This window comes from Balaenoptera ricei, chromosome 8, assembly GCF_028023285.1.
Source record: "Balaenoptera ricei isolate mBalRic1 chromosome 8, mBalRic1.hap2, whole genome shotgun sequence".
In the NCBI taxonomy this organism is placed as follows: domain Eukaryota; kingdom Metazoa; phylum Chordata; class Mammalia; order Artiodactyla; family Balaenopteridae; genus Balaenoptera; species Balaenoptera ricei.
Window position 1 is genome coordinate 3,914,358 of NC_082646.1, and position 25,040 is coordinate 3,939,397.

At 48.1% G+C, this 25,040-nt stretch overlaps 2 protein-coding genes and 1 long non-coding RNA gene across 10 annotated transcripts in view; 1 reads left to right on the top strand and 2 right to left on the bottom strand.

Moving 5' to 3' along the window:
* ZBTB44 (zinc finger and BTB domain containing 44) overlaps positions 1-7,444 on the top strand; it is a 71,156-nt gene extending 63,712 nt beyond the window's left edge. For 4 of the 5 annotated variants that reach the window (XM_059930029.1, XM_059930025.1, XM_059930026.1 and 1 more), the window contains one exon: positions 108-7,444. In XM_059930029.1, coding sequence (XP_059786012.1) covers positions 108-390 — 283 coding nt within the window. In that variant the 3' untranslated portion in view covers positions 391-7,444. The remainder of the gene's footprint in view (positions 1-107) is intronic. The other variant, XM_059930028.1, reaches the window with a different exon arrangement.
* LOC132370279 (uncharacterized) lies at positions 7,406-15,025 on the bottom strand. Its single transcript, XR_009504534.1, has 3 exons — positions 14,937-15,025; positions 14,106-14,240; positions 7,406-7,663 (listed from the first exon to the last, which is right to left on the bottom strand). It is a non-coding gene; the product is annotated as an uncharacterized LOC132370279 (long non-coding RNA).
* Positions 15,026-21,558: 6,533 nt separating this feature from the next.
* ST14 (ST14 transmembrane serine protease matriptase) overlaps positions 21,559-25,040 on the bottom strand; it is a 41,246-nt gene continuing 37,764 nt past the window's right edge. For all 4 annotated transcript variants that reach the window (XM_059930022.1, XM_059930020.1, XM_059930023.1 and 1 more), the window contains exons 17-19: positions 22,795-23,069; positions 22,322-22,458; positions 21,559-22,245 (exon numbers count right to left, since the gene is read on the bottom strand). In XM_059930022.1, coding sequence (XP_059786005.1) covers positions 22,084-22,245; positions 22,322-22,458; positions 22,795-23,069 — 574 coding nt within the window. In that variant the 3' untranslated portion in view covers positions 21,559-22,083. The remainder of the gene's footprint in view (positions 22,246-22,321; positions 22,459-22,794; positions 23,070-25,040) is intronic.

The following is a 25,040-nucleotide window of genomic DNA, read 5'->3' on the forward strand; positions in this document are numbered from 1 at the left end:
AAATGAAAAATCCCAATCTTGTTTTACAAATCAGGTCTTTTTATTGTGTCTTATTTATTACTGGCTTGAAAATTAACTCCCTGTTTCATCCTTTGCCTCTTACCTAGTGATTTCCTAGTACCGGACTACTTAAACCAGGAGCAAGAAGAGACCCTTGTTCAATATGATCTTGGAGAACACAGTTTTGAAAACAACTCCTCTGTTCAGATGCCTGTAATTTCACAGGTCTCCTCGACCCAGAATTGTGAAAGCACTTTTCCCTTGGGGTCTCTTGGTGGGCTGACAGAAAAAGAGGAGGAAATGCCAGGGCAGCCAAAGACCAGTGCTTGTGCCGAGGCAACCAGAGAGGACCCCCCAAAATCAGAGCTGTCTTCTGTAACTATTGAGTAATTTCATGGTTTGGCTTCATTTTTGATTTTTGGAAAGTGCCTGTGCTTGGTCTTGTACATTTGAATTTAATTTAACTTTTTAAGCAAAAAAGGGTTTGGGAAAGAATTTCCCTTTTTACTTTGTAAGTTCTGCAACTGATGTTTTATTTTTCATGACTGAGAGATTGCTTCTGTAAGTGCACAATAACATGGTGTTGAAATATAATAGAAACCTTGAGACTTAAGGAGAACCAGTTGACTTAAAACTTGTATCAGTTTCCTCTTCCATTATCAGGAGTAGGCTAACAACAGATCATTAGGTCAAGAAGAAATCAGATGATTATTGACCTTCCTGAAATGAAAGCGTACACCAGAAACATATTACTGAACGAATCTGGCAAATGGCCTGAATAGATGTTTACTCCTATACACAGGATATTGTACAGTATTTTGTAAAGCCTGTTGCTTTTGGAAGTATTTATGGTGAGCTTTCTTAAAAATGATTAGGGTATATACTTCTGAAATCCCACGTGTTTTGTTTTGTTTTTTTTTTTTAAGCTTTGTCACTATAATTTTTCATGGTGAAAATTTGGTATTGGGATAGGTATTCCCTGTACCTTTATAGTACCTCTCCTCCAAGTAATCTTTCTTCTGTGAAAGAAGGCGAAGAACCACGGTTAAGGATAGTCAACTTGTGCATGAAATGACCAGGAATGGAGAATATAGTATGTGAATCTCAGCTTCATAGGAACTCTTTCATACTGCTTTTCTGGATAAAATTATTGTTTACCTGGTCTTTGAATGTTAATGCCTGGCTAATTGGGTCATTGCCTAAATCAGTTTTCTCTTGCCTGTACTTGGCATGATCCCATGAAAAGGAGATATACTGGAGATGTTCTATATTTTATACATAGGTTTGTGTATTGTTGAGGATGTTTTTATTCTGCTGTTTTGGACAAAATAAAGAATTCTCTGTTAAGGCTATATTCTTAACCCAACTGCGATTGTTTACAAAATACCCATATGACAGTGATAAATTGTCCTTATTCCAAAATAGTTTAAGACATTGCCAAATGTCATACTAAAAGCAGTTAGGATAGTTTTTACGCAATGTAAGCAATAATGTAGAAGTAGAGGAGAGTCTATAAAATGATGATCTATGACTCAAATCTATTTGGGGAAAAAAAAAAGAATTGTTAAGACTAAAGAAAAACTAAAAACCTTAAATTAATGACTATTACCTCTTGCTGCTAAAAAAAGAAAAGAAAAGAAAGAAACTTCGTGGTTTATAGTTGAAATATATATGATACTCTAGACTGGAATATACGTTTTTACCTGGTGCCATTAAAGCATCACTGACCTTAATCCTAAATATTCATGAGTCCATGAACAATGATCTTTTGAGTAACTCTTTTTTTCTATGTATATACCCAAAGTTTAATAATTATGAAAACACCTGATTAGGTTAGAAAAAGAAAAGACAGTTTCTTATTCAAAACACAAGATCTCAGTTTTGTCTGGGTGCTAGTTGTTAATAATAAAATTTTTCTAAGTTATAGTGATTTGTTTCATTTTTTTTTAATTGGCTAATTCTATAACTTCTTTTATCCCCTACAAATGTAAAGGAAGGGAAAGTGAACTCATTGAAGATTTTTTTTAGGCTAATGTTCTTTCTGTCTGTTTGAATATTCTGCTGTTTTTAACTTGTTTCCAACTCCTTTTCTCTCTCATGAACCTGTTGTTTCCTCTTTGCTCCCAAACATAGGTATAGTACCTTCAGGAAAATCAACATATACAGATTATGATGGCTTTCCATTATTTATGCTTCTTTACTAATAGGTTGAATTACTTTCTTCAACAGACTGTGATACTAATAGCGGTACTGCTGTGTCTCAGCTGGAAAGGTCAGGAATTTGTATTTTTAATGTAATATAGATTCTTTGGAAACTGTTATGCCTACCAGTAGATAAATCTCAAAAGTTAATTTTAAAATCTTAATGGAGAAGACAAAGAATCGGTAAAATTATGACCAGGAGTCATTGTTGCCCTCAGTTCTAAGAGTTATTTTTTTAAAAAAGAAGAAGAAGGAAGGAAGAAAAGGAGGAAAGGAGTAGGGTTAATGAGAAGAAATATATCAGAACCATTTGGAGATTTGTTGGTTGAAAGTGTTTTAGCACACCCCTTGTCCTGAGAATTTTGTATTAAGAGAGTCCTACACAGTTTTGGCAGCTCTGAGGTGTTCTGTGTTCTCAGAATGTAGGATTACCACCATCACTGGCTGTGTTTTCCCAAATGGAAACTTTAGATTTTCATTGGTAATTACAAATTATACAGATTTCCAAGTTTTATGAAACATTTGAATCTACAGTGAAAATGCCGATTGTTGGTTGTCTGCTCCCCAAATTGTATCAATACAGGTAACTAACTAGTACTTAACATGTGATATAAACAGAGTCCTTTTTTTTCTATTTCAGTGAGGCTCTACATTTTTCTTGATACACAGTTTAAGCATACTTAGCTTATGGATCTGTTTTAGGAAACTAAGCTATGAGGGATAATTGTATATAGTGCTATTTAGATTTATTTAAAATTCCTTTAAGAGAAGGATGCCTGGGTGTATAATTTTTACCAGAATATATGGAAAACATTGCAAAGAGATGAAAGCCAGTTATATTATCTCATCCATTAGAAATTACCAGTATAACTAAACATAAAGAAAATTCCAGTTTAGAATACTTTAGCATAGCTATCTTTCTGAAGGCCCAAGGGGGTAACTTTGTTAAAGGGCTTAAATTTTAGGATGCAAGATAAATTGCCTTTTTAAACCAAGTATTTTATATAAGAAAAGCATTTATTTTTCATTTTAAAGCTACCAAATAGGTATGATATACATACTTTAGAAATGAGCAAAGATGTTTGCTGTGATACTGGATATTACAGCTCCTGCAGTCATTCTTTCCATTTTTAAGGGTGTATTCTAACAGTGGAAGCATCTAGCATGTCAGTGATTGTACTAATTCAGAAACAAAAGCATTAATACTTGTTTTCATTTTTTTGAATTTCAAGTTCGAGAAAGGGATGCAGATGGAGGTTATCACCCACAAATGTATTTAAATGGATATTTCTTACTTTGAATTTAAAGTAACCTTCTTAATTTTCATTTTAAATAATTAGTTATATATTTAGTTACATTGCCAGTTTTTAAAGTTCTCACTTTCAGTGAGGCAAAAGTGTACTAAAATGTTTAAATAGCTTCATTCATTCTTACATTTTAACATTTCAGCAACCATTCTGGCTTACAGAACTTACATTCTGGTTCCATGTTATGACACATGCCCTTTGGTTTTAAAAACAAAAGAACTTCCATTTTGTTAAAATATGTTCCCAAGTGGAATGAACCAGCCAGCACATCTAATATACTTATCATTGGTAACTCTGTTACCTTCTGACTACTGAGCCAGTCTCTCCGGATGTGTAAATGGTTCCCTGGGAGCCTTTGGAAGTTGTATTAAGTCTTTTCGGTCTTTTATTTTATCTCTTATTATTTTTTATTCTCATACTTAATCTAAATAGAGGCAAGTTATCTAGCTTAGTGGCTTTTATTTTGAAGATTCTCAGATCATGGTTTAGTTTCTTTTAGCTTTGTAGCCCCTGAGAAATACATTACTTTATAAGGTATTGGCAGTTTGTACTAGTATACCACATGGAGAGAATTATTCTTATTACTTGATGAATGAACAATCCTAAAATTATAATATTGTACCTGCTCTGGAGTATACATCTAAGTGAGGGAGAATAGTTTTCTAGTTATTAATATTAATTGGGAGGGGAAAAACTGGTAAAGTTCACATCTGGAAGCAACCCAAAGTTGCTAAAAGGTAGTAAATGTGGTTTTCAATGTAAGTTATTGACATAAGATGATTTATTTATAATATATTTAGATTTGGAAAGTTACTGAGAGAAGCATGTATACAAACAAGATTTTCTTTTCTCAGTCAGTGGTACAGAATGGGGGGTGCTCAGTTACAGTAACCATGTCTATGAGGGATATTTAGAGCTAAGCATACTCCTCCAGGCTTCAGGCTCAGATCGTCAAAATTCAAGTTATTCCGTATTTTGCCTATACCCATTTTTATCTTTCAGTGTCATTTTTGTTTGACAACATGTTGGTGACCATAGGGTATTTTTATTTGGAAGGTCCTCAGCAAGACTAATTTGCCAAAAGCAATAATGGTTCACATTAACAATGAAGTAGAGTTGAACCAATTTCCAGGTTCAGCTAAGGAGCAGACAGTCTATGGATGTTTCATTTTTAGATTATAAATATGTTGAGATTTATTAATGGGAAGTTAAGCCTATGTCAGCTCATGGGATGAAGACGCTTAGTGGCATCATAGTTGTACTTTTTTTTTAACTTCATACTTGACACAGATATTTCTACTACATCATAGTGATTATATTTTTATGATTAAAAAAAAAGTAATAGTTCCATATCTTTACAAATAGTCTCTGCAGAGATGTCAGGCGATGATGTTACTGGCATCTCAATTTGGCAGTATCCAAAAATTGAGACTGCCTTCAAGTGTATATGCTACTTCGGTTATATAGCTCCCTCTGCATAGGGGCCAGGCCAGTTCCAACTAATACCAAGGTTTTTATGTACATAATAGTTTTCGAAGAATTTAAGGGTTCAGCCCATTGGTTGAAAACATAAAACTTTTAAAAAAAATTTTTTAAAGACTTAAAATTTTTAAATTTCACTTTGAAGTGCCTGGTTTATAAAATCTGATTCTTTGATGATTGCCTTTCTCTTTTAAACTGACTGATTTTGCTGAGTAAACTTAAAGCCCTAGGCTCAGTTGTAATGATTTATTGATAAAATTGCTGCTTGATGGTTTGAGGGCCTACAGTGTCATGACTTTTATTAAATTGTCCCTTGTCCCTGTTTTCCCAAATACCGGTCTAACCATATCCAGATTTCATTATTCAGTTAAACAGGTTTAAAAATCATCCTGTAAATGAATGTTCAGGTTACCAAAGTACATCATCTGCTGAGGAAGGATCAGTCTTCCCTACATTAAGAGGACCGTCATCTCCTCTAAACACATGCTGTTTCCTTGGTATTAGTGGAGGCTGTGTTCATTTAAAGATGGGAAGCCTTTCATGCAGCTCCTAGTAACACCTGCTTTTTCTAGAAAGAACCTTTTCTATGATTAGGTTATAATTGTGTTTTCTCTGAGAGCTTTCTTTTATTTCAGTTATCAGTTTTCAAGTTGACAAATGCTATGTAAAGTCTCTCATACTGAGAGCGGTCCATTAAATTACTGAAAGTTACACTGCTCTTCCTCTTTCAGGTACCTGAAATGAATGCCATCAGGTGATCAGGAGTAAGATCATAAACTTTATTCATTTTCTTCCTTATACAAAGTGATGGCTTCTAATGCTTATATTTCAAGATATTTTTTAAAAAGACAACAGTCTCTCGTAGAGTAAAATTTGATTTCAGTCCAGGTCCCAATAATATATTTGATTTTTCTGTTGTTGCTGGTGCCTCCTGTTGCATCAGATAGAGATTGCCTGCCTCTTTGTAGGGCACCCTTGCGGCACCTTATGTCCAATTGGAAGATAGCATATGGCTTCTTTGTGCCTCTGCTATCTTTTCAAAAGCCATTTTATAAAAATCCTAGGTAGCCTATTTTAATATTTAAATATATATATTTGTGAGAGATACTTTTAGAACAGACTTTTTTTTTTACTTTAAATTTCCTGTATTCCCATTTTTAAGAGTAAATGTAAACTTTCCAGGATTTGAACTTGTCTTTTTCCACAGCAGCATAATGAACAAGTCGATTTGAGACAATAGACCATAATTCAGTGGTAGAAGAAATTGATGTCTGATTAAAGGAAACAGATTTGAAGGGGAAAAAATTGTTTTGATGTAACAGAAATGAATTTTTAAATAAAATTGTTTTAGTTTCTGTAATTTTGTATTTGCTGCTACAGTAGCTCAGTATTTTACAGAGCTAACCTATAAATCCGGCTCCATTCAAAAACTGGAGTACTTTCTAGTACCACCAGCCTAGGAGGAAGGTGTGTACGTACCACAGTCTTCCAGATGGGTGACTGGCGGTCCTGTTTAGCTAATGAATGCATGCTTTGAAATTCGCCTATAGCCCAACATCAAGGAAGTTTGGGAGAAACTTTTATCTTGCTAGTTATAGCATTATGATTCTTTTTGGGCACTGGCATTTTGTGAAACCCTCGGGGGAGGGAAGGTGATGCTGGGGAAGAAATGTGAATTAAATTATGTGGAAGGGTGTTGTCCCGTCTTCTACCCTCTCCTAGAACCAGTACAACTTTCTTACCTGGGACAGGCCCAAGTTCACCAGCTTTGTATCCAGTTGTCATCTCCTTCAAGTTTGGCTTTACTTGGTTACAGTGGCCATAGCTAAGTTATTTGGCATGTTTGACTTTCAACAGTAACAAAAATGGTTTTGGATTTTGTTTTATTTCCTAAAAATGTATACAGTGTCGGAACTTCACCTTTTATATACTAGTATCTGGCTATTAGTACTTTACAGGAACCATAGTTCTTGGTGACTACATACATATATATATTTTTGTGACTTTTTTGTATACTAAGTGCCGTTTCAATGTTACAATCATTTTTAGAGTTATTGTAATCACTGTGAATATCATGTTTTTTCAAATATGTTCTGAGCCTATAGTGTTTGCTTTGTGAATATATGTGTATCGTATATATTCTGTATAGTTACATTGTACTGAAATATTAGCTTGTTTGATACACGGAAAGTATGTATTGAGTACTTTTTGCTAGCCTGGTTGTTTAATCTTTTTTTAAAAGGTTTAAACTTTTTAAAAAACAAAAGCAAAAACTTTAAACCAGCCTTTATTACATGGTCAGAAATAACATTGCAGTTAGAAGGGATGGGCAGGGAAAAAAATAGTTTTGAGTGTCTTTGAATAGAAACATAAGCCTAAGGTTTGTTTGGTTCCCCCCCGCCCGCCCCCCCGACCCTTCATTAAAATATCTTATTAATGCTTTCTGGAGTAAAGCTTCCTGCTGTTGTTATTTACTGTTGGCTGGAAGGAAGAATTGGTGGTGCCGATCGAGGTCAAGTGGATAAGAAAAGTCATGAGACCAAGGCGCGCCTTACGTAAGCATCCATTGAGTTTGTACAGACTAGAGAGTGTTCGGCGAGGCAGCACACACATCAGCTTCCTGGGCAGGTAAGAAAAGAGCTGAAAGGGCAAGGAGTCCATGAACACCATCCCTAAAACGGAAAAGAATATAAAGGAGGCTAGTTGGAGAAAGTCATCAAATCCTAGAGCTGTTGAGCCAGGTATCTTGTGCAGAGCTGCTTTCCTGAGTGGTGGGTTACATCTTGAGAAGTTGCCTTGAATCTTTCTGAAGCTATACTTTATTGATTAGAGACCTGTTGGGATATTTCAGTAATACCTTACAGCCAAGGAGTAGAGAATGGTACTTACTGGGGGAAGGCAGCTCATTGCCTAGGTGCTGAGCCTGCGAGAGCCTGAAGGAAGGGCATTCTAACTACAGATGCACCTTGCTGTGAATTTTGACAATAAGTGGTCTGTAGCGTGAGAGCAACAGGCAAAGGAGAGTGTGTGCTGACCCCAAGCTACCAGCATCACTTAAGTTCAGGGAGGAAAAGGGTAAATTTTTAAGAAGCATTTTCTATCATTCAGTGAGTGTGTTGAGTGTTTTTAACAACGGTTTACCAAACCATTCAAGGCCGGCAAACTGTGTTGGGGTCCTCAGTAGCTACCTCAGCCACAGGTGATCCATATAAATGCAGAACGTAGAATTTTAAGTACTCGTGCCTTACAGTTTGATTTGCATATGAATAACAGGCCAGAGAAATTCCTTTCAGAGAATGATACTAAAGGTAGTAAAGGAAGATGTGTGTCTGTCTCCTCGATGCATGGCACTGGGACACATAGTTGGGGCGTTGTTTTCTGAACAGAATGTTTGTTCTAAGTACTGAACTGAGAGATCTGCAAATGTACTGAGAGTTTAAATGGGGGGAACTTGCTCATAAACATCAAATCCCAAAATGTAATGTAATTCATTTTTCACATGGGTAAACTTTTATACAGATGGGAAAACTAAGATGGGGCATAGTCAATCCAGAAAGAACTTCCTCATCAGCAAAATGATGAGAACTAGGGTTTGAACAGCCGTGGGGACAAAGGGAAAGCTGTTTTACTGTTGTTAAACTCTTGATTTGTTTACTTGAATTCTTGTACCAAAAATACTTGAAATTTTTATACCCACCCATTTTATAGATAAGCAAACAAGTCACTGCAGAGGCTATGGGCAGAGTTGTCTTTAGAGTCATTTTGCGGGGCGCCTCCACACCCTTCTTTCTATTGTTGCCTACTTTTTTCCACAGCTAACATTTCTGGGGGCCTTTGGCTGGAGTCTGAAAGACTGAATAAGTGAGTGAGTGCGTCTCATTGACCAGAGAACCTGAAAAGTTAGACAGGCTTAGCAACATACACATACACACACTCAGTAAAGGGCCAGCGGCAAATGAATTACCTCTGATGATTCTTGCCATCTAGAGACCCTCTGTTGGGAAAGTTGCTTTAGAACATAAGAAGAAAAGATCACAAGCAAATAAAATTCCACTAGTTCACCTTAATTTAGGGGCTGAGGCAGATGTGCTCTCTTTGGCAGTTCAGGCAGCAGTGGTACATGTGGTAGGACCTGTGTACATGATAACTTTTGTCCAGAAACAGAATTCTCTGTTGAATGCAAATGAGTCTACCTACAAGATGAGTAAAAATTCCTTTTCAGTGTGTTTTACAGTTTATAAAATGCTAGCACTGTGAGTGATTTGGTTTTCAAAAACCCAGTGACATAATAATAAATGTATGACCCACACAGATAGTTGGGGCCCTTCCTACCCATTATAAAAAGGCATTAGAGCCACCCTGAAATCCCTAGGCACCAACAGGGCTGCAACCCGAGAAGTCTTGAGCTGATACAGCTCTCAGCTCTCCCAGACCCAGTGATAAGAAGAAAAACCTGGAGCTTTGACCCTGCCAGTACTGGCATTGCGATTCTTTGGGGCACTAGCGTTTTGGGAGACCCTTGAGGGAGGGTAATGCTGGCAGAAAATGTGAGTTCGTTTATGCAGATGGGTGTCTTTGTCTTTTGTGCCAGGGCCTAGTTCTAAAGGAGAGTCAAGTTAACTTATTCTTCTGATGTAAAACAGTTACAGGTGACCTTGTTGTAAATATGTGAACTGGTCATGTGCTTTTCTTTGTGTGCTTTTACCTAAATATCACCTCTGGATTATCTTTCCCACCCCTGTTGGTAATATTTTCTGTCATTTTCTCCGTCCCTGCTGCTGCTACTTAATTCAAGCCTTTGTTGTTTCTGGCCTAGAAACAAAAACAGCCCTCTCTCCAGTCCGGCCCCCTCTGGTCCATCCTTCCCGTTTCTGCTGGGTCATGTTTTAACCGGGCCACTGCCCTGCTTAAAGTCCGCCTCCCTCTCCCTGGGAAATCCGTCCCGGCCTGCTGTGCTTGGCTACTTGTAGTTGGACTTTCAGTACAAAGGTCAGGCTTCACCTCCTCTCGGAACCCGCCACTCAGTCCCCACTCCCGTCTGCCTCCAGTTTTGGGGTGAAGGCCCCTCATGTCTATTTCCCTAGCAGATTTTGTTTAGCTACACCAAACCACGTCTCAATCACACTGTCTTGTACAGCTACCTCCTGGGGCAGTTATGAGAGTGGAATTATATGTAAAAGGCTTAGAACAGCAAGCACCTAGTATAGAGTAGCCACTTAATAAGTCTTGTCTATTGTAACTAGTGTGTCTCCCTCACCTGATTTATTTCTTGACATCGGACTGTGTCTTCTATTTGTATATCCGCTGTAGTGCCAGGCACATAGTAGAGCTCAAAAAAATGTTGAATGAATAATTGAATGTTGCCAGGAAATGATCATAAGCTCACTTTACCAGAATGCTCAGAGGTACTCACCAGGGAACTTTAGGACAGAACACTGAGAAACATGGCACCTGATAGTTTGCCTCAACTCCCACTTCAGGTCTAATCCTCAGAACAACTGCCATCAGCCTGGCCAAAATTTCTCCAAATTGTTCTCTGAAACACTGGTGCTGCCATTGTCCTCCCTTTAGTCCGGTTTACTCATCCATCAAGTCCATACCTAAGTTTCACTTCTTAAAGAAGCATTCCCAGAGCCTCCCACGCTGGGCTGGGACTTCCTGTTAGGTTCACGTAGCATCCTGTGCTTTTATTACAATGGTAATTGATTATTTAAAAGCAGTTGGACTAAACTCCATTCGATTAAGTTCCATTAGGACAGGGCCATACCTGTCTCTTGTACCAAGGTGTCCCCAGGCCTGGGGTTGATTGAATGAAGTCTCTGACCTTAGGAGCTTATGGTTTCTGAAGTAAAGACTGACAGAAATAAAACGAATATAGAAGTAACTTGAGTGCCATGAGGGAAACAGCAAAGCATGCATGTCCTCTGCAGATTTGGAGGGAGAGACCTGGCTGGAGGGATCAGGGAGGCTACGTGGAGGAGGAACATTTGAGCTGGAATTTCCTTGTAAAGAGGTCTAGAAATTTGTACTGGCAGAAATGGGGGTGGGACGGCACTTAGGAAACAACACTGAGCACAAGAGGTGGCATGTCCAGGGAGTGAAATTGGTTTGATTTGCTGAGAGTTACAGCATCCCTGAAAAGAGAAAATGGGAGAAAATGTTAGAAAGCAGACTGGAACCAGATCAGAGGAGGCCTTTAAGAACTTGAACTGAATTTGGTAGGAAACAGAAAAGCATCACACATTTTGAGGCAGAGGGACAACTTAATCAGAGCTTGCTCTAGAAAGATAAGAACAAGCATGAAGTAGATTAGAGGGAAGGCGTACAGACTGAACCACGATCACTGAGAAATTACTTAAGTAGTTCAGGGAAGAGCCCAGAGGAAGGTGCCATGAGTGGCACTGGAGCAGGGGTCTGGGGAAGGGTTTGGTGAGAGGTGGGGCTGGGTGGGATCTTAAGCATGTCTAGTCTCTGAACAATGGACAATATCAGCTCTATTTCAAGCCCTCGAAGTGCCATTTACTTGACATTGTCAAATTCTTAGGGGAACTCCCTTTGTTTTTGAGGGAGAACTCTGTGTCCTAGACAAAAATAGAGAAAGAGTTAGGCAGAGTTCTGAGTCAGGTTCCAGAGCTGAGCTCAGAGTTAGGGTGAGGAGAGGTTTAGGAATAGTCGTGCAAGGAAGTTACTTAGCTGGGTGGCCCTTTCCTAGCAGAGCCTGGCTTCTACTAAACCGGGTTGGTGGGGTTGAAAGTTCCAAAGACATTTCTCCTGTCCTGCTTTGCTCTGCTTCTTACATTCCTTCTACTTTCCTTCAACAGACACTGAGTGTCTGCCACACGAGACACTTGCAGGCGCTGCAAGCACAGCATGGAAGGGAACAACAGAAACCTTTGCCCTCGTGGGGCTCATCATCTGGGTGGAGGGGAAGGGCTGTGGCCAACAATGCAGATAAAGTGTGGGGGTGGGCAGGGGAGCGGTGTGGCCATTCTCTCACGATGGCCAAGGTGAGAGAATGGCCAGTAAGCCAGCTCCAAGCAGGTGAGGGTCCACAAGGTCAAGGGCGCTACCAGGCGTGTTCAGGAGGGAGGCCGGGCTCCCCACCCACTTCTCTCTGGGAAGGAGCCAGAGCAGAACAGGACGTGCCCGGAGATTAAAAAGGGACATAGACTGAGCATGGAGGATGGAGGAAGTTTGTTTCCACGTGTAACGTCTTTTCCTGGACAAACTCAGGGGAAGTCTGTTTCCCCAACACAGGCCAAGGAGCAGCTTGCTCTGAGTGAGAAACTGAGCGTAAAGGCCGGACACCGGCAGCAGCTGTAGATTTAACTTTTTAACGTAGCTCGTTACATGTATCCAGATTTTTGGCTTCTAAGTTCAAGGTGCCGTTTAAGAGACTTCCGCGTGTATCAAATACCCAGGTGCATCCTTTCCTACGGGGGACTGACTCTCCCAGGCTCCTGCGTACACGGAGCCCAGAGATGAGGTGTAGGCTGCCAGCGTGTCATCTCCATTGACGTAGGAAACATGAGTGGCTTTTGGAAGACGGTTGCTCTTCCCCCAGGAACCTCCTGACATGTGAGGAGATACGCATAACTGCCCTGGAAGGTTTTATCAAGTGCCTTTTGAAGCGGTACAGCAAGGAAGCCCTAGGGAAAGCATGAGATTTAAACAGGGAAACGTGCACATGCATGGAAAAACCAAGCACCGATGCATCCAGTCCTGCCCAACACGTGCCAGGTACACCCATGCATGATTCCTACCCAGAACGGGGGTTCCACAGCTCCCGCGGCCTCCCAGGTACGACCGTGTGACACCTGTGAGAATTCAGATCCACTGTCCAACGTGGCAGGGCCTTCCACGTGGTCCCAGGAGAGAGGGACTGGTACAGATTACCTTTGGGGAAGGTCTAGCTTTGCCTTGCATGTTATAAGTGCCACAAAACACGAATGTATACACGCATACATACAAACACACACACGAAAAGTAGGAGCAAGGGAAGAAGGGAGGCCTCCGTTTCAGTCCAGGTCAATCTGCAGTTCTGGTCTCCCCGTGTCGGGAGTCCTGCCCACCCAGCACTTCCTCCCCGGGGCTGCTACCAGGCCCACCATCTAGGGGCCCTGAGCCTGCACCCCTGAAACAATGGGACCAGAAGCTCTTTCGTGCCCCACCCCTCGCTGTCTGCAACAGCCGCCATTCCAGAGCCAAACAATTGGAGCCCCTAATTTGCCTCTGTTGACAGGCACCAGGTGTAAAAGGTTTTTCCCCAGTTTGCTGAATCCCTTTCCACCTGGACTGTCTCTCAGTCACTGGGGGTTTTTTGTTTGGTTTTAATTTTTTGGCCCCGCCGAGTGGCATGCAGGATCTTAGTTCCCCGGCCAGGGTTCGAACCCGCCCCACCATAATGGAAGTGTGGAGTCTTAAGCCCTGGACCGCCAGGGAAGTCCCTCAGTCACTGGTTTACCCCAGCTCTCATGTGCGTCAGTGGATTTTCTGGCTCATCTCCCGTCGTAAAGTGTAGGTTGGAGGGGTGAGCAGAGCCAAGAACAAAGGAAAAACCCAGCAGTTCATTCTGCCCAGCAACCCCCAGGCTCCAGTGGGAACCAGATGCCTCCTCGAGGCCCGGCCCACAGCACGGCCCTCAGCGCCCAGGGTCCTGCACCTCGGACGGGGGGAGGGGGGGAGGGGGGTGCCTCTCCCTGCTTCCCCACACGTCACTCCAAGTACGTTGCATAAGAAGCATAATCTGTTTTCAGTGTAGACGTGGAAGTTTGGTCCTTGCTTCCCAGAAGTTACCCATAACAAAGTCCCATGAGTAATAAGTAGAAAATAGAAGGGGTTCCCTAATCCCAAGGAGGATGAGAAGCATGTGGGGAGGTCAGGGCTGAATGTAATTCAGACTCAGTCCAAAGTAATGTTAATCTAGGGTGACAGGAACATGTGGTAACAAATATGCTTAAGACCTTTCCAGGGCGAAAACCTCACCTTTTAGTAGCTGCGTGTTGGTGAGCTTTTCATGAAACCCTCGGCTCTGCCGCCTGCCTTTTGAAGGTTCTTTCCCTCCTGTGACCGACGCACAGGACAGGAGCGTGTGTGGGCTCGTGAGCCACTTACCTTCCCAGCCTCGCTTTCCTCCTGCCCAACCCCATGCCCGAGCCTGGCACGGGCCTGGCACACGGTGAGAGGTCAGTCAGTGAGGAGGGACGAGTACACATCCTGGAAATGGGTCCATAATAATGGCAGTCTGTCCTGTCACAGATGAAAAACGGGTGTAACACAACCTCAACACACTTCCCACCTCTCACTTCCACTCTCAGTGATGGAGAAACGCCTGATTATGAGCTGCTCACGGGGGAGTGAAGCTCTTCATCAGCTTCCCTAGTCCGTGATGTGAACACGACTGAGAAACTAGAAAACAGCATCAGTGAGGAAAGCTGGACGGGGATCAGTGTTAACCTTGGAGACGTGGAACGTTTCCAGATACATTAAGTGGGATGAAATCCACACTCTGGAAAAGGCGACCCGCGAGGCTTCTGGGAGCCCTCTATTCCTCCCCCCACCCCCACCCCAAGAAGAGAGGAAAGAGGACGCTCAGTCCCCATGGCAGTGACCATGACGCCCGAGTCCCTGGGCCTCCCGTAAACCTGCTCCAGCCTAGGAGTCTGCCAAGGACTCCCGCGTGATGCCAGCCCTGAACACGCTCCAGCGTCACGTAAGCGAGCCCTGCTGCACTTACGGAGCTGGCCGTCCAGCGCCTGCCAGCCTCTCCAGGACGGTGAGTTTCCCATGGTGTCCCCTGCCCATGAAGTTCGCACTCTGGGGTGAGGGGTCGGGAAGAGGAAAGGCAGCACAGCCGCTGGAGAGCCGCCTTCACGGTGGGCCCAGACGTGGTGTTTCCACACTTGGGAACACAGGGTTCCACATCTGGGCTTTGCCAAGACTCACCATGAATTGGGTGGGAGGAGGTCGTGGAGACAGGCGGGACACCCACAGCTTCCTTCCGGACCGGCTGCTTCAGCGACTGTGCCTGTGACGTGCAGGGCGTGAGCGCCCCCTACTGCCCTCACCTAGAATGATCCCCAGGGCAGGGACTCAAAAGAATCTTTCTTTGCCTTTAAGCCAAACTTACAAAATATTTATTAAACCTAATTAAAAGGCTTTTGTTTAAAATAAATACCCAGCGAAACAGTTCAAACTGTTAACCACGCGTTTATTTTTCAAAAGCCTTTGAACTAGAACAAAATGGATTGTCTTTTCAGCTCCGGTTGCGACATTCCCCCAGGTCTCAGTAAACGTCCTTGTCATTGGTGACCCAGAAACATTTCTATCACCCCACCCAGGCTCATTCTGTGGCTCTTTCTTTGGGACTGGAAAAAATCTGAGAAAGGGCATTTCCCTGGACGCAGCAGGACCCTGCAGACCTTCTGTCAGTCCTCCTTTTCGTCACTTCTCCAAGCCCGGGTGCCCCCATTGCTTTTGGCCTCTGTTCCTTTTGCTTCAGCTTCCCCCAAGGCCAGCCAGCATTCAGCAGACGTGAATGGCTCAAGGGAGGAAGATGAGGGCAGAAGAAGTGACCCTTCTGAATCACACGTTGTCCAGCTGCCCACGGCCAAGACCTCGAGGAAACGTTCTCTCCCTCCGGTCCCCACTGGCCCTAGGCGGAGGAATAAGAGAAAGCAGATGGTTTGGGCCCTGAGAAAGGGAAATGCCCAGGGGCTGCTGGGGGTAGTAGCCAACGAAATAGGAATGGGAAAGACTTTGAGACGCTGAAGGGGCCCTTTCAGAGCCCAGCTAGTTCATTTTGGCCTCTTCCACGTGTGCCTAAGCCACGAAGCCGATCGCCTGGCAAGAGGCCCTGGATCCTCCAGGCTTCAGGTTGGGGGTGCCCTGCCTCTGGAGGGCAGTCCAGGACTTAACTGCACGGGCTTTGGAGTCCAGCGGCTGGGTTTGCATCCTTCCTCTTCTCTTTCTGAGGAACCTTGAGCGAGATGCCGTGGGCAGGACGTAGTGATGTGATGCACACGAGGCACTCGGCACGCGCTGCCCCGTTACTGACACTTCGTAGATGTCACCGGAGCGGCTGAGCTGCCAGACCCTCCCCAGCGAGGACAGCGGCGGGACAGACACGTCGGCAGGGTAGGTGTGCAGAGCAGGTTTCTACCTACCTGACCTCCAAAGCTTCTTTCCAGCTGTGAGGTTGAATGGAGGTGTCCTTCCAGTCCTAAAAGGGCAGCCCTCAGGCAGCTGTTATCCCACTGAGCAACTGGAGGGTCACAGAGGCCCGGGAGGCAAGTGGCCAGGCCCTGTGACCTCACACCTCCTGGGAATGTGAACTCCCTCCCACCCACCAAGGACCCCGGACGGGCTCCAGGACCTGCTTCCCAGCGTCTGCAAGGCCAGGCCCGAGGAGCCTGAAGCAGACCCCGTCCTACAACGGCCCTGTTCCCCAGTCACAAAGGGCGCAGGGCGACCCTCGGCAAAAGCCTGTCGAATCTGTGACTTCTTTCCTCATCCTTTCCTCTGGCTGGTATAAATAAGCCATTTTTTAACCATTTTTTTGCAAGGGTCACGTGTTCCAAACATAGGTTTCAATTTTTTCTAGTCTGTTTCTACACATTTTTCTTGTCCTTTTAGATATTTGGACAGTACCTAGGTTATGAAATTCAAAGAGGTATCTGATGCCCTGTTTCCTTCAGGAGCTGTTGCCTGACAGAGAGAGACAGAGAGAGAGAGAGAGAGAGTGGGAGGGAGAGGCAGAGAGAAGGAGAGAGCTCCCCTACCCTTCTCTCCCGACATGGTCCTTCTCCCCTCCCCCAGCCCTCCCACACACACACCGTGTACTTGCAGCTCTTTGGAAAAAGAACACAGGCTAAGGGTGGAAGAGTTTTCTTTTCGAGATAAACAAGTCCATACGAAGTTCCAGAAGAGAGGTCTGGCAGGGAGACTGAGTTATTCCTGACCACAGGGGCGTGGGCAGGGAAAATCGTGATAACCTCAGGGTGAAGGAAGCATGTGGTGGAGGAAAGCACAGAGCCAAGGGGAAGGGCAAGCTAGGTTTGCACCCCAGGAAAATACACAGCCCTCCCGCTGGAAGATTCTGAAGCAGTGGAACAACCGGACAATGGAGTTGATTCCACCTCGCCTGGAAACAGCTCTGGACCCTGACTTTGTAGGAAACAACTAGAGATGAGGGGAAAAGGCAGAAAAACACACAGCCTCGTAGCTGCAGGTGCAGGGCGATGGCACGGGAGCGCGCAGCCCTCTGGAGAAGAAAAAGGGGAAACAGATAAATGAAATGAACTGAAATCCGAAGAGCTGGGGTTTCTTCACCAAAATACGGTCATCATTGTAGGCATATCAGACCAGGAGCAATTAGCGGGTCGTGCAAGCGCTGATCTGAGAGTCAAGGGCTGCTCTTTCCTCAGCATCTCTCTTGCGGGGAGCAGGGGGGTGGGGGGCGAGGACAGCCTGAACATAAAGGGAATCTGGACCCAGGCCGCCCTCGCGCTCGGCCGGCACCCAGGTCCCCCTCGCTCCCCCTTTTCCTGACGTACCAGAGGCGGCCCCTCTCCTCAGGGAGGAGCCTGAGCACGCCCAGGCCCAGAGGAAGCGCCACTTGCTCGAAGCCCCTCTGACGTCTTCACTCCCCGTTGTCAATGCCGTGTTTGTCATCTTGTGGAAGAACAGTTGGAACGATCTTCTAGGTCAACCCGAGACGTAAAAGCAGGTGATAAATATTCGTATTCCTGCTTTGGGGCCTGCTCTCATCATCTGAGTGGTGTTTGGTGGCTTTCCAACCTCTGTTCCTGATTGTCACCCTGAGGAACCCCAGCCTGGTGACCTGAAAGCAGTTGTCCGGACCCCCTTCCAACGGACACTTCCCCCTTCCCTCCCTCGGCCCATCACCCTTACAGGACGAGTTGAAATGGCACGAGGGCTGATGCAAACCCCCTCCTTTGGGCCAAGTGGGCCCCAAGGACCCAATAAGCAGCGGCGTGCCACCCAGGCTGGCAAAGCAGACGGGGAGCGAGTGCACTGCCCACCTGGCGCAAACCCTCACCTGGAAAGTAGCTCTCACGGCGGGGAGGCCTCGTGGCCAGGCCTGCTGCAGTTCCCCAAAGCAAGGGGGGACTCGAGCCTAGGGGCTGGCCCACAGGGTCTCTGAGAGCGTGGCCCCTTCCTTCCACCCGCGAGAAGTTCCTTCCCTCATGAAACGATGGTGTGTGAGTAACAGAGTCTATGGGGGACAGAGCCTAGGTGCCCGGGGCCTAGGAGACCAGACGTGGGACCTTGGGCGGTTACTTACACTCTTGGCGCCGTGGTTTTCTGTTGTAAAGTGGGAACGACCATAGGGCTGTTGCGAGGTTTACATCAGACAAGTAAAGCACTCGGAACGCTCAGGAGGCACTTTCATTAGATGGTAGATATATGTCGGAGCTTCAGCGTTCCAAGAAACTCAAGTCTGACAAACACCGGCTTAAAGGTCCAATCTCCCTTACGTGTGGCTGCAGGTGTGCAAAACACACACAGCCTCGTGATTCCAAGCCTGGGAAAGTGGGAGGCCTCATTCCATCCCAGAGAGCTGAGGGAGGCCCCCTGAATTAGAGTCTGCGGGCACCCCAGGCGCCCCAGAGAGGGAGGGTGTCCTGTGGTAACAGCCAGGCCATGTTTCCAGGACCGGGAGCTCAGGCGCTAACACGCAGCCCTGCCCCTCCCCCAAGGACGCGCGCGCGCCTGCGTGCGTGCGTGCGTGCGTGTGTGTGTGTGTAAGAACGTACCTGCCCGCGGGCTGCAGCATCTGCCGGCTGTGATAACAGGTACTGTTCCATGCTTACTCCTCCAGAGATAACACCCACCTCCTGCCACAGGTCACCTCTGTCCTCAAACCCTAAAGCTCTTTTGACCCCACCCTGGGCATGTTCGTCCTCTGGGTCCCAGAGTCTGAGGGCCAGCAGGTCCCGGCCGCAGGGAGGGGGTGGGTGGGTGCGGGGCCTCCGGCTGCCCACCTGACACGGGGCACAAAGGGAGTGGAAGCAGCAGGAGACAGCCTTCCGGGAGCGGCGGGGCCTGGGGTCCGTCCCAACCCACCTCCCCACCCAGCGCAGCGAGGGCCCCTCCCCTGTGACAGCACCTTGGCCACCGGGAGGCTGGCGGCCTGGGAAGCCCTGCGATGCCCCTGGTGGCTGAACAGCTTCCCTACGCCCTTCTGGTTCCCCCCCGCCCTGGGTCCCCGCAGACTGTGGCTCCTGCAGGATCCAGGATTAAACATTGACTGAACTTGCATTTTAATGCTTGTGACTGGTGGCTGAAACAAGTGAGACGCAAGGTAGTTTGGGGGATCAGAGAGATGGCTCGTTTCAAGATCCTAGCAACTAAAACAGGCTAGTCAGTCAGGAAAAGGCCTCACAGAAGTTCGTTGAGCTTTTGTGGGGACTCAACCGAAGGCAACAGAGAGAGCATGAAGCGGAGGCAGCGCCCTGTGCACCGGGCCCGTGCGCCTGCCTGGGGCAGCGCTGCCTGGTTGCCTGGGTGCGGCCACACGAACGGCACTGCACCGTCGTGGGCCTGGCTGCGGCCACAGCGGGCCGCATGGGCGGAACTGAACTTGGTCACACGCTTGGAGCTGGGGTTCTTGAACTGGACGTGCAAACGTGTGCAAAACAGTTTTGGTCACTAGTCTCTCCCCGGGACTTCACCTGGGTGCGGGAAGGCTGAGGCGGTGGCTCAGGGCTGATGCCGGTGCCGCTGCCCTCGGCAGAGAGGAGCGGACCCGGGCCGGCTGTCACACCCGTCGTCAACCCTGACTGTGCTGGGGCCTCTGTCTTCATTACAGCTCGAAGACGAGGCCGACTTCCCACTAGCTAAGGAGTCTTAGCTGATTCTTATCTGTGGTCAGAAGTAACGCTGGATTTGGCTCCACAGTCTTTTGAAAGGCACTGGTGCTCTGTCGGTTTCCAGGCGTCAAGTGTTTGTGGCTTCCGGGACCCTGCCAGGACCGCAGGACACGCCTGCAAAGCGCAGTGCCGGGCGCCTGGTGGGCACTCGGTGATGCTGATGCTCTTCGCCCTGCGGTTCGTCAGAATCCCCCGGAAGCCTTGTTACAGCAGATGGCTGTGCCCCGCCTCCCGGAGTCTCCGACGCGGGAGGGCTGGGTGGAGCGTGGGAATTGAGTCTCTGCGACGCCCCAGGTGGTGCGGATGCCCCCGGCCCCGGGGCCACGCTGTGGGAACGCTGTCCTGGATGACCTGCCCAGTCCCACCCCGGACACGCCAGTGAGACCCCTGAGACAGCGGGGTGACCCCAAAGGGCCCCAGGAGGACAACAACGAGGCTGAGAAACCACCATGAACTGGGACAGAGGGCAGTGGAGAGGGAGCCGCTGTGCCTTTAGGGGACAGTGAAGTCGTCTCATGACCCCGCCTGCGTTTCTGACCTGGGGAGGGGGCCTTCTGGACCATGTCAGGTGCCGATAGGAGAGAGGTGCTGTGGGTAGGCACAGGCCAGGCCTGGCTGCCTGAGGGGCTCTCACACTTGGGAACCAGACCACAAGTGAAGCCTCTCCCTACACACCAGCTATTTACACTCGGCGCCGTCTGCACAGGGTCTTCTGACGGCACCTTCATTCTCCTACTCCCCACACCTCGGTAAAAATGATACCCTTTCCCTTCCCTGGAAGGAAAACCCAATGTGGATGCTTGCACAGCTGTCAAGACAAAATTTCTCCCTCCTTCCAGAGGGTAAGGCACTCAGGCTAAAATGAAAGAGGCAGCTCACCTCCTCCAGGAAGTCTGCCCAGATTGTTCCCTGTGGTTTCCAAAACACACAGAGAGCAAAGACCATTCAGTCAACAAATATGTGTTAGCATCTTCTAGGAGCCAGGCCTGAGCTGGCGATACAGCAATGAGCAAAGACCACCCACCCTCCCTCACACGGCCATCTGATTTCTCTTCCTGGGTCTGCTGCTATCCCCCAGCCCCAGCTCGTACAGAGCCTTGGCATACAGAAGGCCCTCAAACGTCTTCTCAAGAACTCCCTGAGCCCTCCCCACATCCTCGTCTCTGTCCCTCTGAGTCATCCCAAGCAAGAAGATAGAGAACATTGTAATTTACTAAGTAGAAATCAAAGGAGGAAGGACAGCACGAGACACGGGAGAAGCCTCAAGCGAGGCGGCAGCATCAGGACCCACCCACTCAGCCCACGCTAGACAGCCGTGAGTTCACGCACACTCTCGTGTCCGAGTGTGCAAGCGCAGGCGCACAGGTACACACACACACACAGCATTCGTGTGACCATCTCCCCACCTGACAGAAACACCCAGGACAACGCTCCTCCCCCATCCCGGGGAGCCGCACCCCGTCCCACCCCTCCTGTCCCGGCACCAGGCCCTGTCTGGGGAGCTTCAGGTCAGGGAGGAAACACAGCCCCTCGCTGGCCTGGGGACCGTCACAGGGCACCGTGGTCCCCACTCTCAGCCTGACTCCAGGCTCTGTGCTGAGGGGGATTTAAACCCAGTTTCTTGCTGCTGGGGCTAGGGGAGCCCATCAACTCCGTAAGAAAGAAAAATTACCTAAAAAGAAATAAAGCGTTTTACTCATACACACAAATATACACACTGAACCCCACCCTGGGAGCCGGTAAAACATTCGAACCTTGGACCCGGCTGACTTCCAGGTCCCTCAGGCCTGGATTTCCTGAAGCGTGTGACCCTGGGAGCCCGTGGTGCCCCACCAGCCCCGCCCAAGGGGCCCCAAAGTCCAAACGAGAGCTGGTCCTGTATCCGAGGCAGATGAAGCCGGCCTTCCCTGTATCCGAGGAAAAGAGCCTCTGGCCCAGCGTGGCGCCAGGGCCGAGAGGCTGTGTCTTCAAGCCTCCGGCCCCGGCACTGCCAAGCGTCCTGTCTTCCCCTCCTCTCCCCTACCCGACCCCGCTTGGGAAGCTGGGGGTGTGGGGTGGGTGAGAGGCCTGCGGGCAAGTCTCCATCTCCAGAGGCTCGGGGATCAGGTCCCAGTCTGGGTTCCGGGGGCCGAGCCGGGGGTCCGGGCAGCAATCCCGTCCTCAGCCCGCACGTGCGCACCTGGGGTGGCACCTCGCCTCTACACCCCAGTCTGCTGTTTAATCCAGTCCCGAAACATGGAGAGCCTCGTGTACACGCCTGGCTTGTCCCTCTGCGCGCAGCCGTCGCCCCAGCTCACTACGCCGGCCTGGAACATCCGCCCATTGGCCTCCGGGCTGGACAGCGGGCCCCCGGAATCGCCCTGCGGGCAGACCAGGCCTTGGCACCGAGCCCCCGCCCGCCCGCCCCCAGCCCCGCCGGCCGCCCCGCCGGCCCACCTGGCAGGCGTCCACGCCGCCGCTGAGGTAGCCCACGCACAGCATGCGCGCGGTGATCTGCTGCGGCAGCAGGCGCTCGCACGTGGTCTGGTTGATGACGCGGATCTCGCCCTTTTGCAGGATCAGCGCCCCCATACCTGGGAGGCAGGGGGAGGGGGGGACAGGGCGGGAGGGGCGGCCGGCGGTCAGCGGGGGGACCCGACCAGCGGAGCCCCCGAAAGAGCGCGGATGCCCGCGGCCCACACGTGGCCAAAACCTGAGGGCACGTCCCCAGGATGGGACACTGTGCAGCCGGGCAGAGCGGTCAGGCCGCGCTGACCATCTGTCGGGTGAGGAATCCGACACCCCCCCGGGAAGGCGTGTGAGAAAGCGGGGGACGGAAGGACGGCCACGAGGCACCCCCTCCCACAGCGGCTGGGCTGCGGGCAGAGCTGTCGGCCCCTCACCCCAGCTTCACCCCCACCCCCGCTCACCTCCCTCCTGCGTGTGGCCCCAGCCGGTGACCCAGATGGCCTTGCCGGTGGGGAAGGCGTGCGCGGCGTCCGGCAGGCAGATGGGCCGCACGGTAGCGCTGTACTCGGCCGGCTGCTCCAGCTGCAGCAGCGCGATGTCGTAGTCAAAGGTGAAGTCGTTGAAGAAGGGGTGGGACACGACGCGCTGCAGCCGGCGCTCCTGCACCCCGGGGGCGCTGCGCTTGCTCTGGTCGTGCAGGCCCAGGAAGGCGGTCCACATGCTGTGGTCAGAGTACCTGCCGGGGGCCGGAGGACGGGCGGAGAGGGAGGCCTGAGCCTGCGCCCTCAGCCCGGTGCCCTGCGCCCCTCGAGCCGAGCCCGCGCCCACCCCAGGACGATGCTCTGTTGCCCTCGCTTATCTCATTACCAAAAAGATTTCCCTTCTCATTAATCTACCCTTCCGTGGAAGGAGCACATCAATCCAAGTACGTCTCTAACACAGCGGTACATACTTTAAGTACCAGGGGAGCTGAGCAGTAGATGGAACGTCACCAGGTTTGTCGTCGGTAGCGGGATGGTGCAGCAGTTCTGACTATTGTGTATTGGACGACTGAACCAGTAAAAAGACAAGACCCTGGTGTTGCTGGGGCCCAGTCTCCCACGTGGGAAAAGGGAGACACCAACAGGCAGAGGCGGAGGAGAGGAGAACCCCACGCTGCTGACGTGCCATCAGAGCAGGAAAAGCTCACGGCTGCTCAGAAAGATGGCCTCAGCGCAGCGGCATCCCCAACAGCAGCCAGAACTTGGCCTCTAACTACCCTTCCCCGTGGAAAGGGACCAAGGCCCCTTGGAGAGGCGGTTGATTGCAGGCCTGGAGCAAGTAGCACACAGAGTGAACGAGGAACACTCTGTTTTACCGGAAGTGAGTGAGAGCTTGCACAAGGACGGTGCCAGCAGGACAAGGCTTTCACCAGGCAAGATCCGGGTCATCTGGACACCAAAATAAACTGTGGGCTTAAATCACGACACGTGATGAAGAACATAAGGAGCGGAGGAGAATCTATCCTGAATCTAAAAAATAATCTCAAAATAATTTATAAGAAGAGGAGGAAAGCTATGCTTTACAGAAAAACACCAGCTAATAAATACAGAAGAAATGACACAGTAAGTCATATTTCACACCTACCACAGCAATAACCGATACACGCAAGAATCATCAACAGATGCTAAAAACCACTGGGTAACAAGATATCCACACTGGGACTTCCCTCCTGGTCCAGTGGTTAAGACTCTGCGCTCCCAATGCAGGGGGCCCGGGTTTGATCCCTGGTCAGGGAACTAGGTCCCGCGTGCGGCAACTAAAAAAAAAAGATCCCACGTGCCGCAACTAAAGATCCTGCACACGGCAAGGAAGATCCCGCATGCCGCAACTAAGACCTGGTGCAGCCAAATAAATACATAAATAAATATTTTTAAAAAAAAGATATACACACTGATTCAAAGCATCACCCAAGATTCATAACCAACGGGGGAAGTACCTTTATAAGTACTGGTAGACACCACCCTAACCAAGTAATCAGACTTTTCTCCAAATCACCCCCACTGATGGGGTATTATGTACTTCCTGAGGACACATCACCTATGCAGTGTTTCCTGACCAGAAGAAAAAAATTTAACCTAACTCTAATCATGAAACAACAACCAGGAACATCCAGATCGAGAGATATTCTGCAAAATAACATCCTTGACTTTTCAAAAACGTACTGCCATAAAAGAACAAAAATTAAAAGGCCAGGAGAGACTTCTATATTTTAAAGAGAGACTAGTCAAAACTAATGACTACAACAAAGCATATCCCTTGACTGGATCCTACATTTTTCAAAAACCTGTAAATACTGGGAGAACTGGAGGAATCTGAAATGCGGACCATGTGCCAGCTAACAGTGCTACATCAGTGCGATCGTTTCCGGATGTGATAACCGTATGGCGGTGACATGGGAGGGTTTCCCTGTTCTTGGGAGACGCCGCCTGCCGTCCTTGGGGAAGACGTGCCATGATGGCTGCGCCTAACTTGGAACTGGCTCAGAAAGGGGAACGTGAACGTCTAGGGAAGCACAGCTTAGGAGTGATCCGTGTGCTCGAGCCCGCCGATGAGTACCGTGTCCAACAGCAGAAGGAATCTGAGGAGAAGACTTCAGTGTCAGTCACCAGAGAGGGCCTGGAACTTCCAGAACACAAACAAGAGAAAAAGAAGCAGGAAAAGAAAG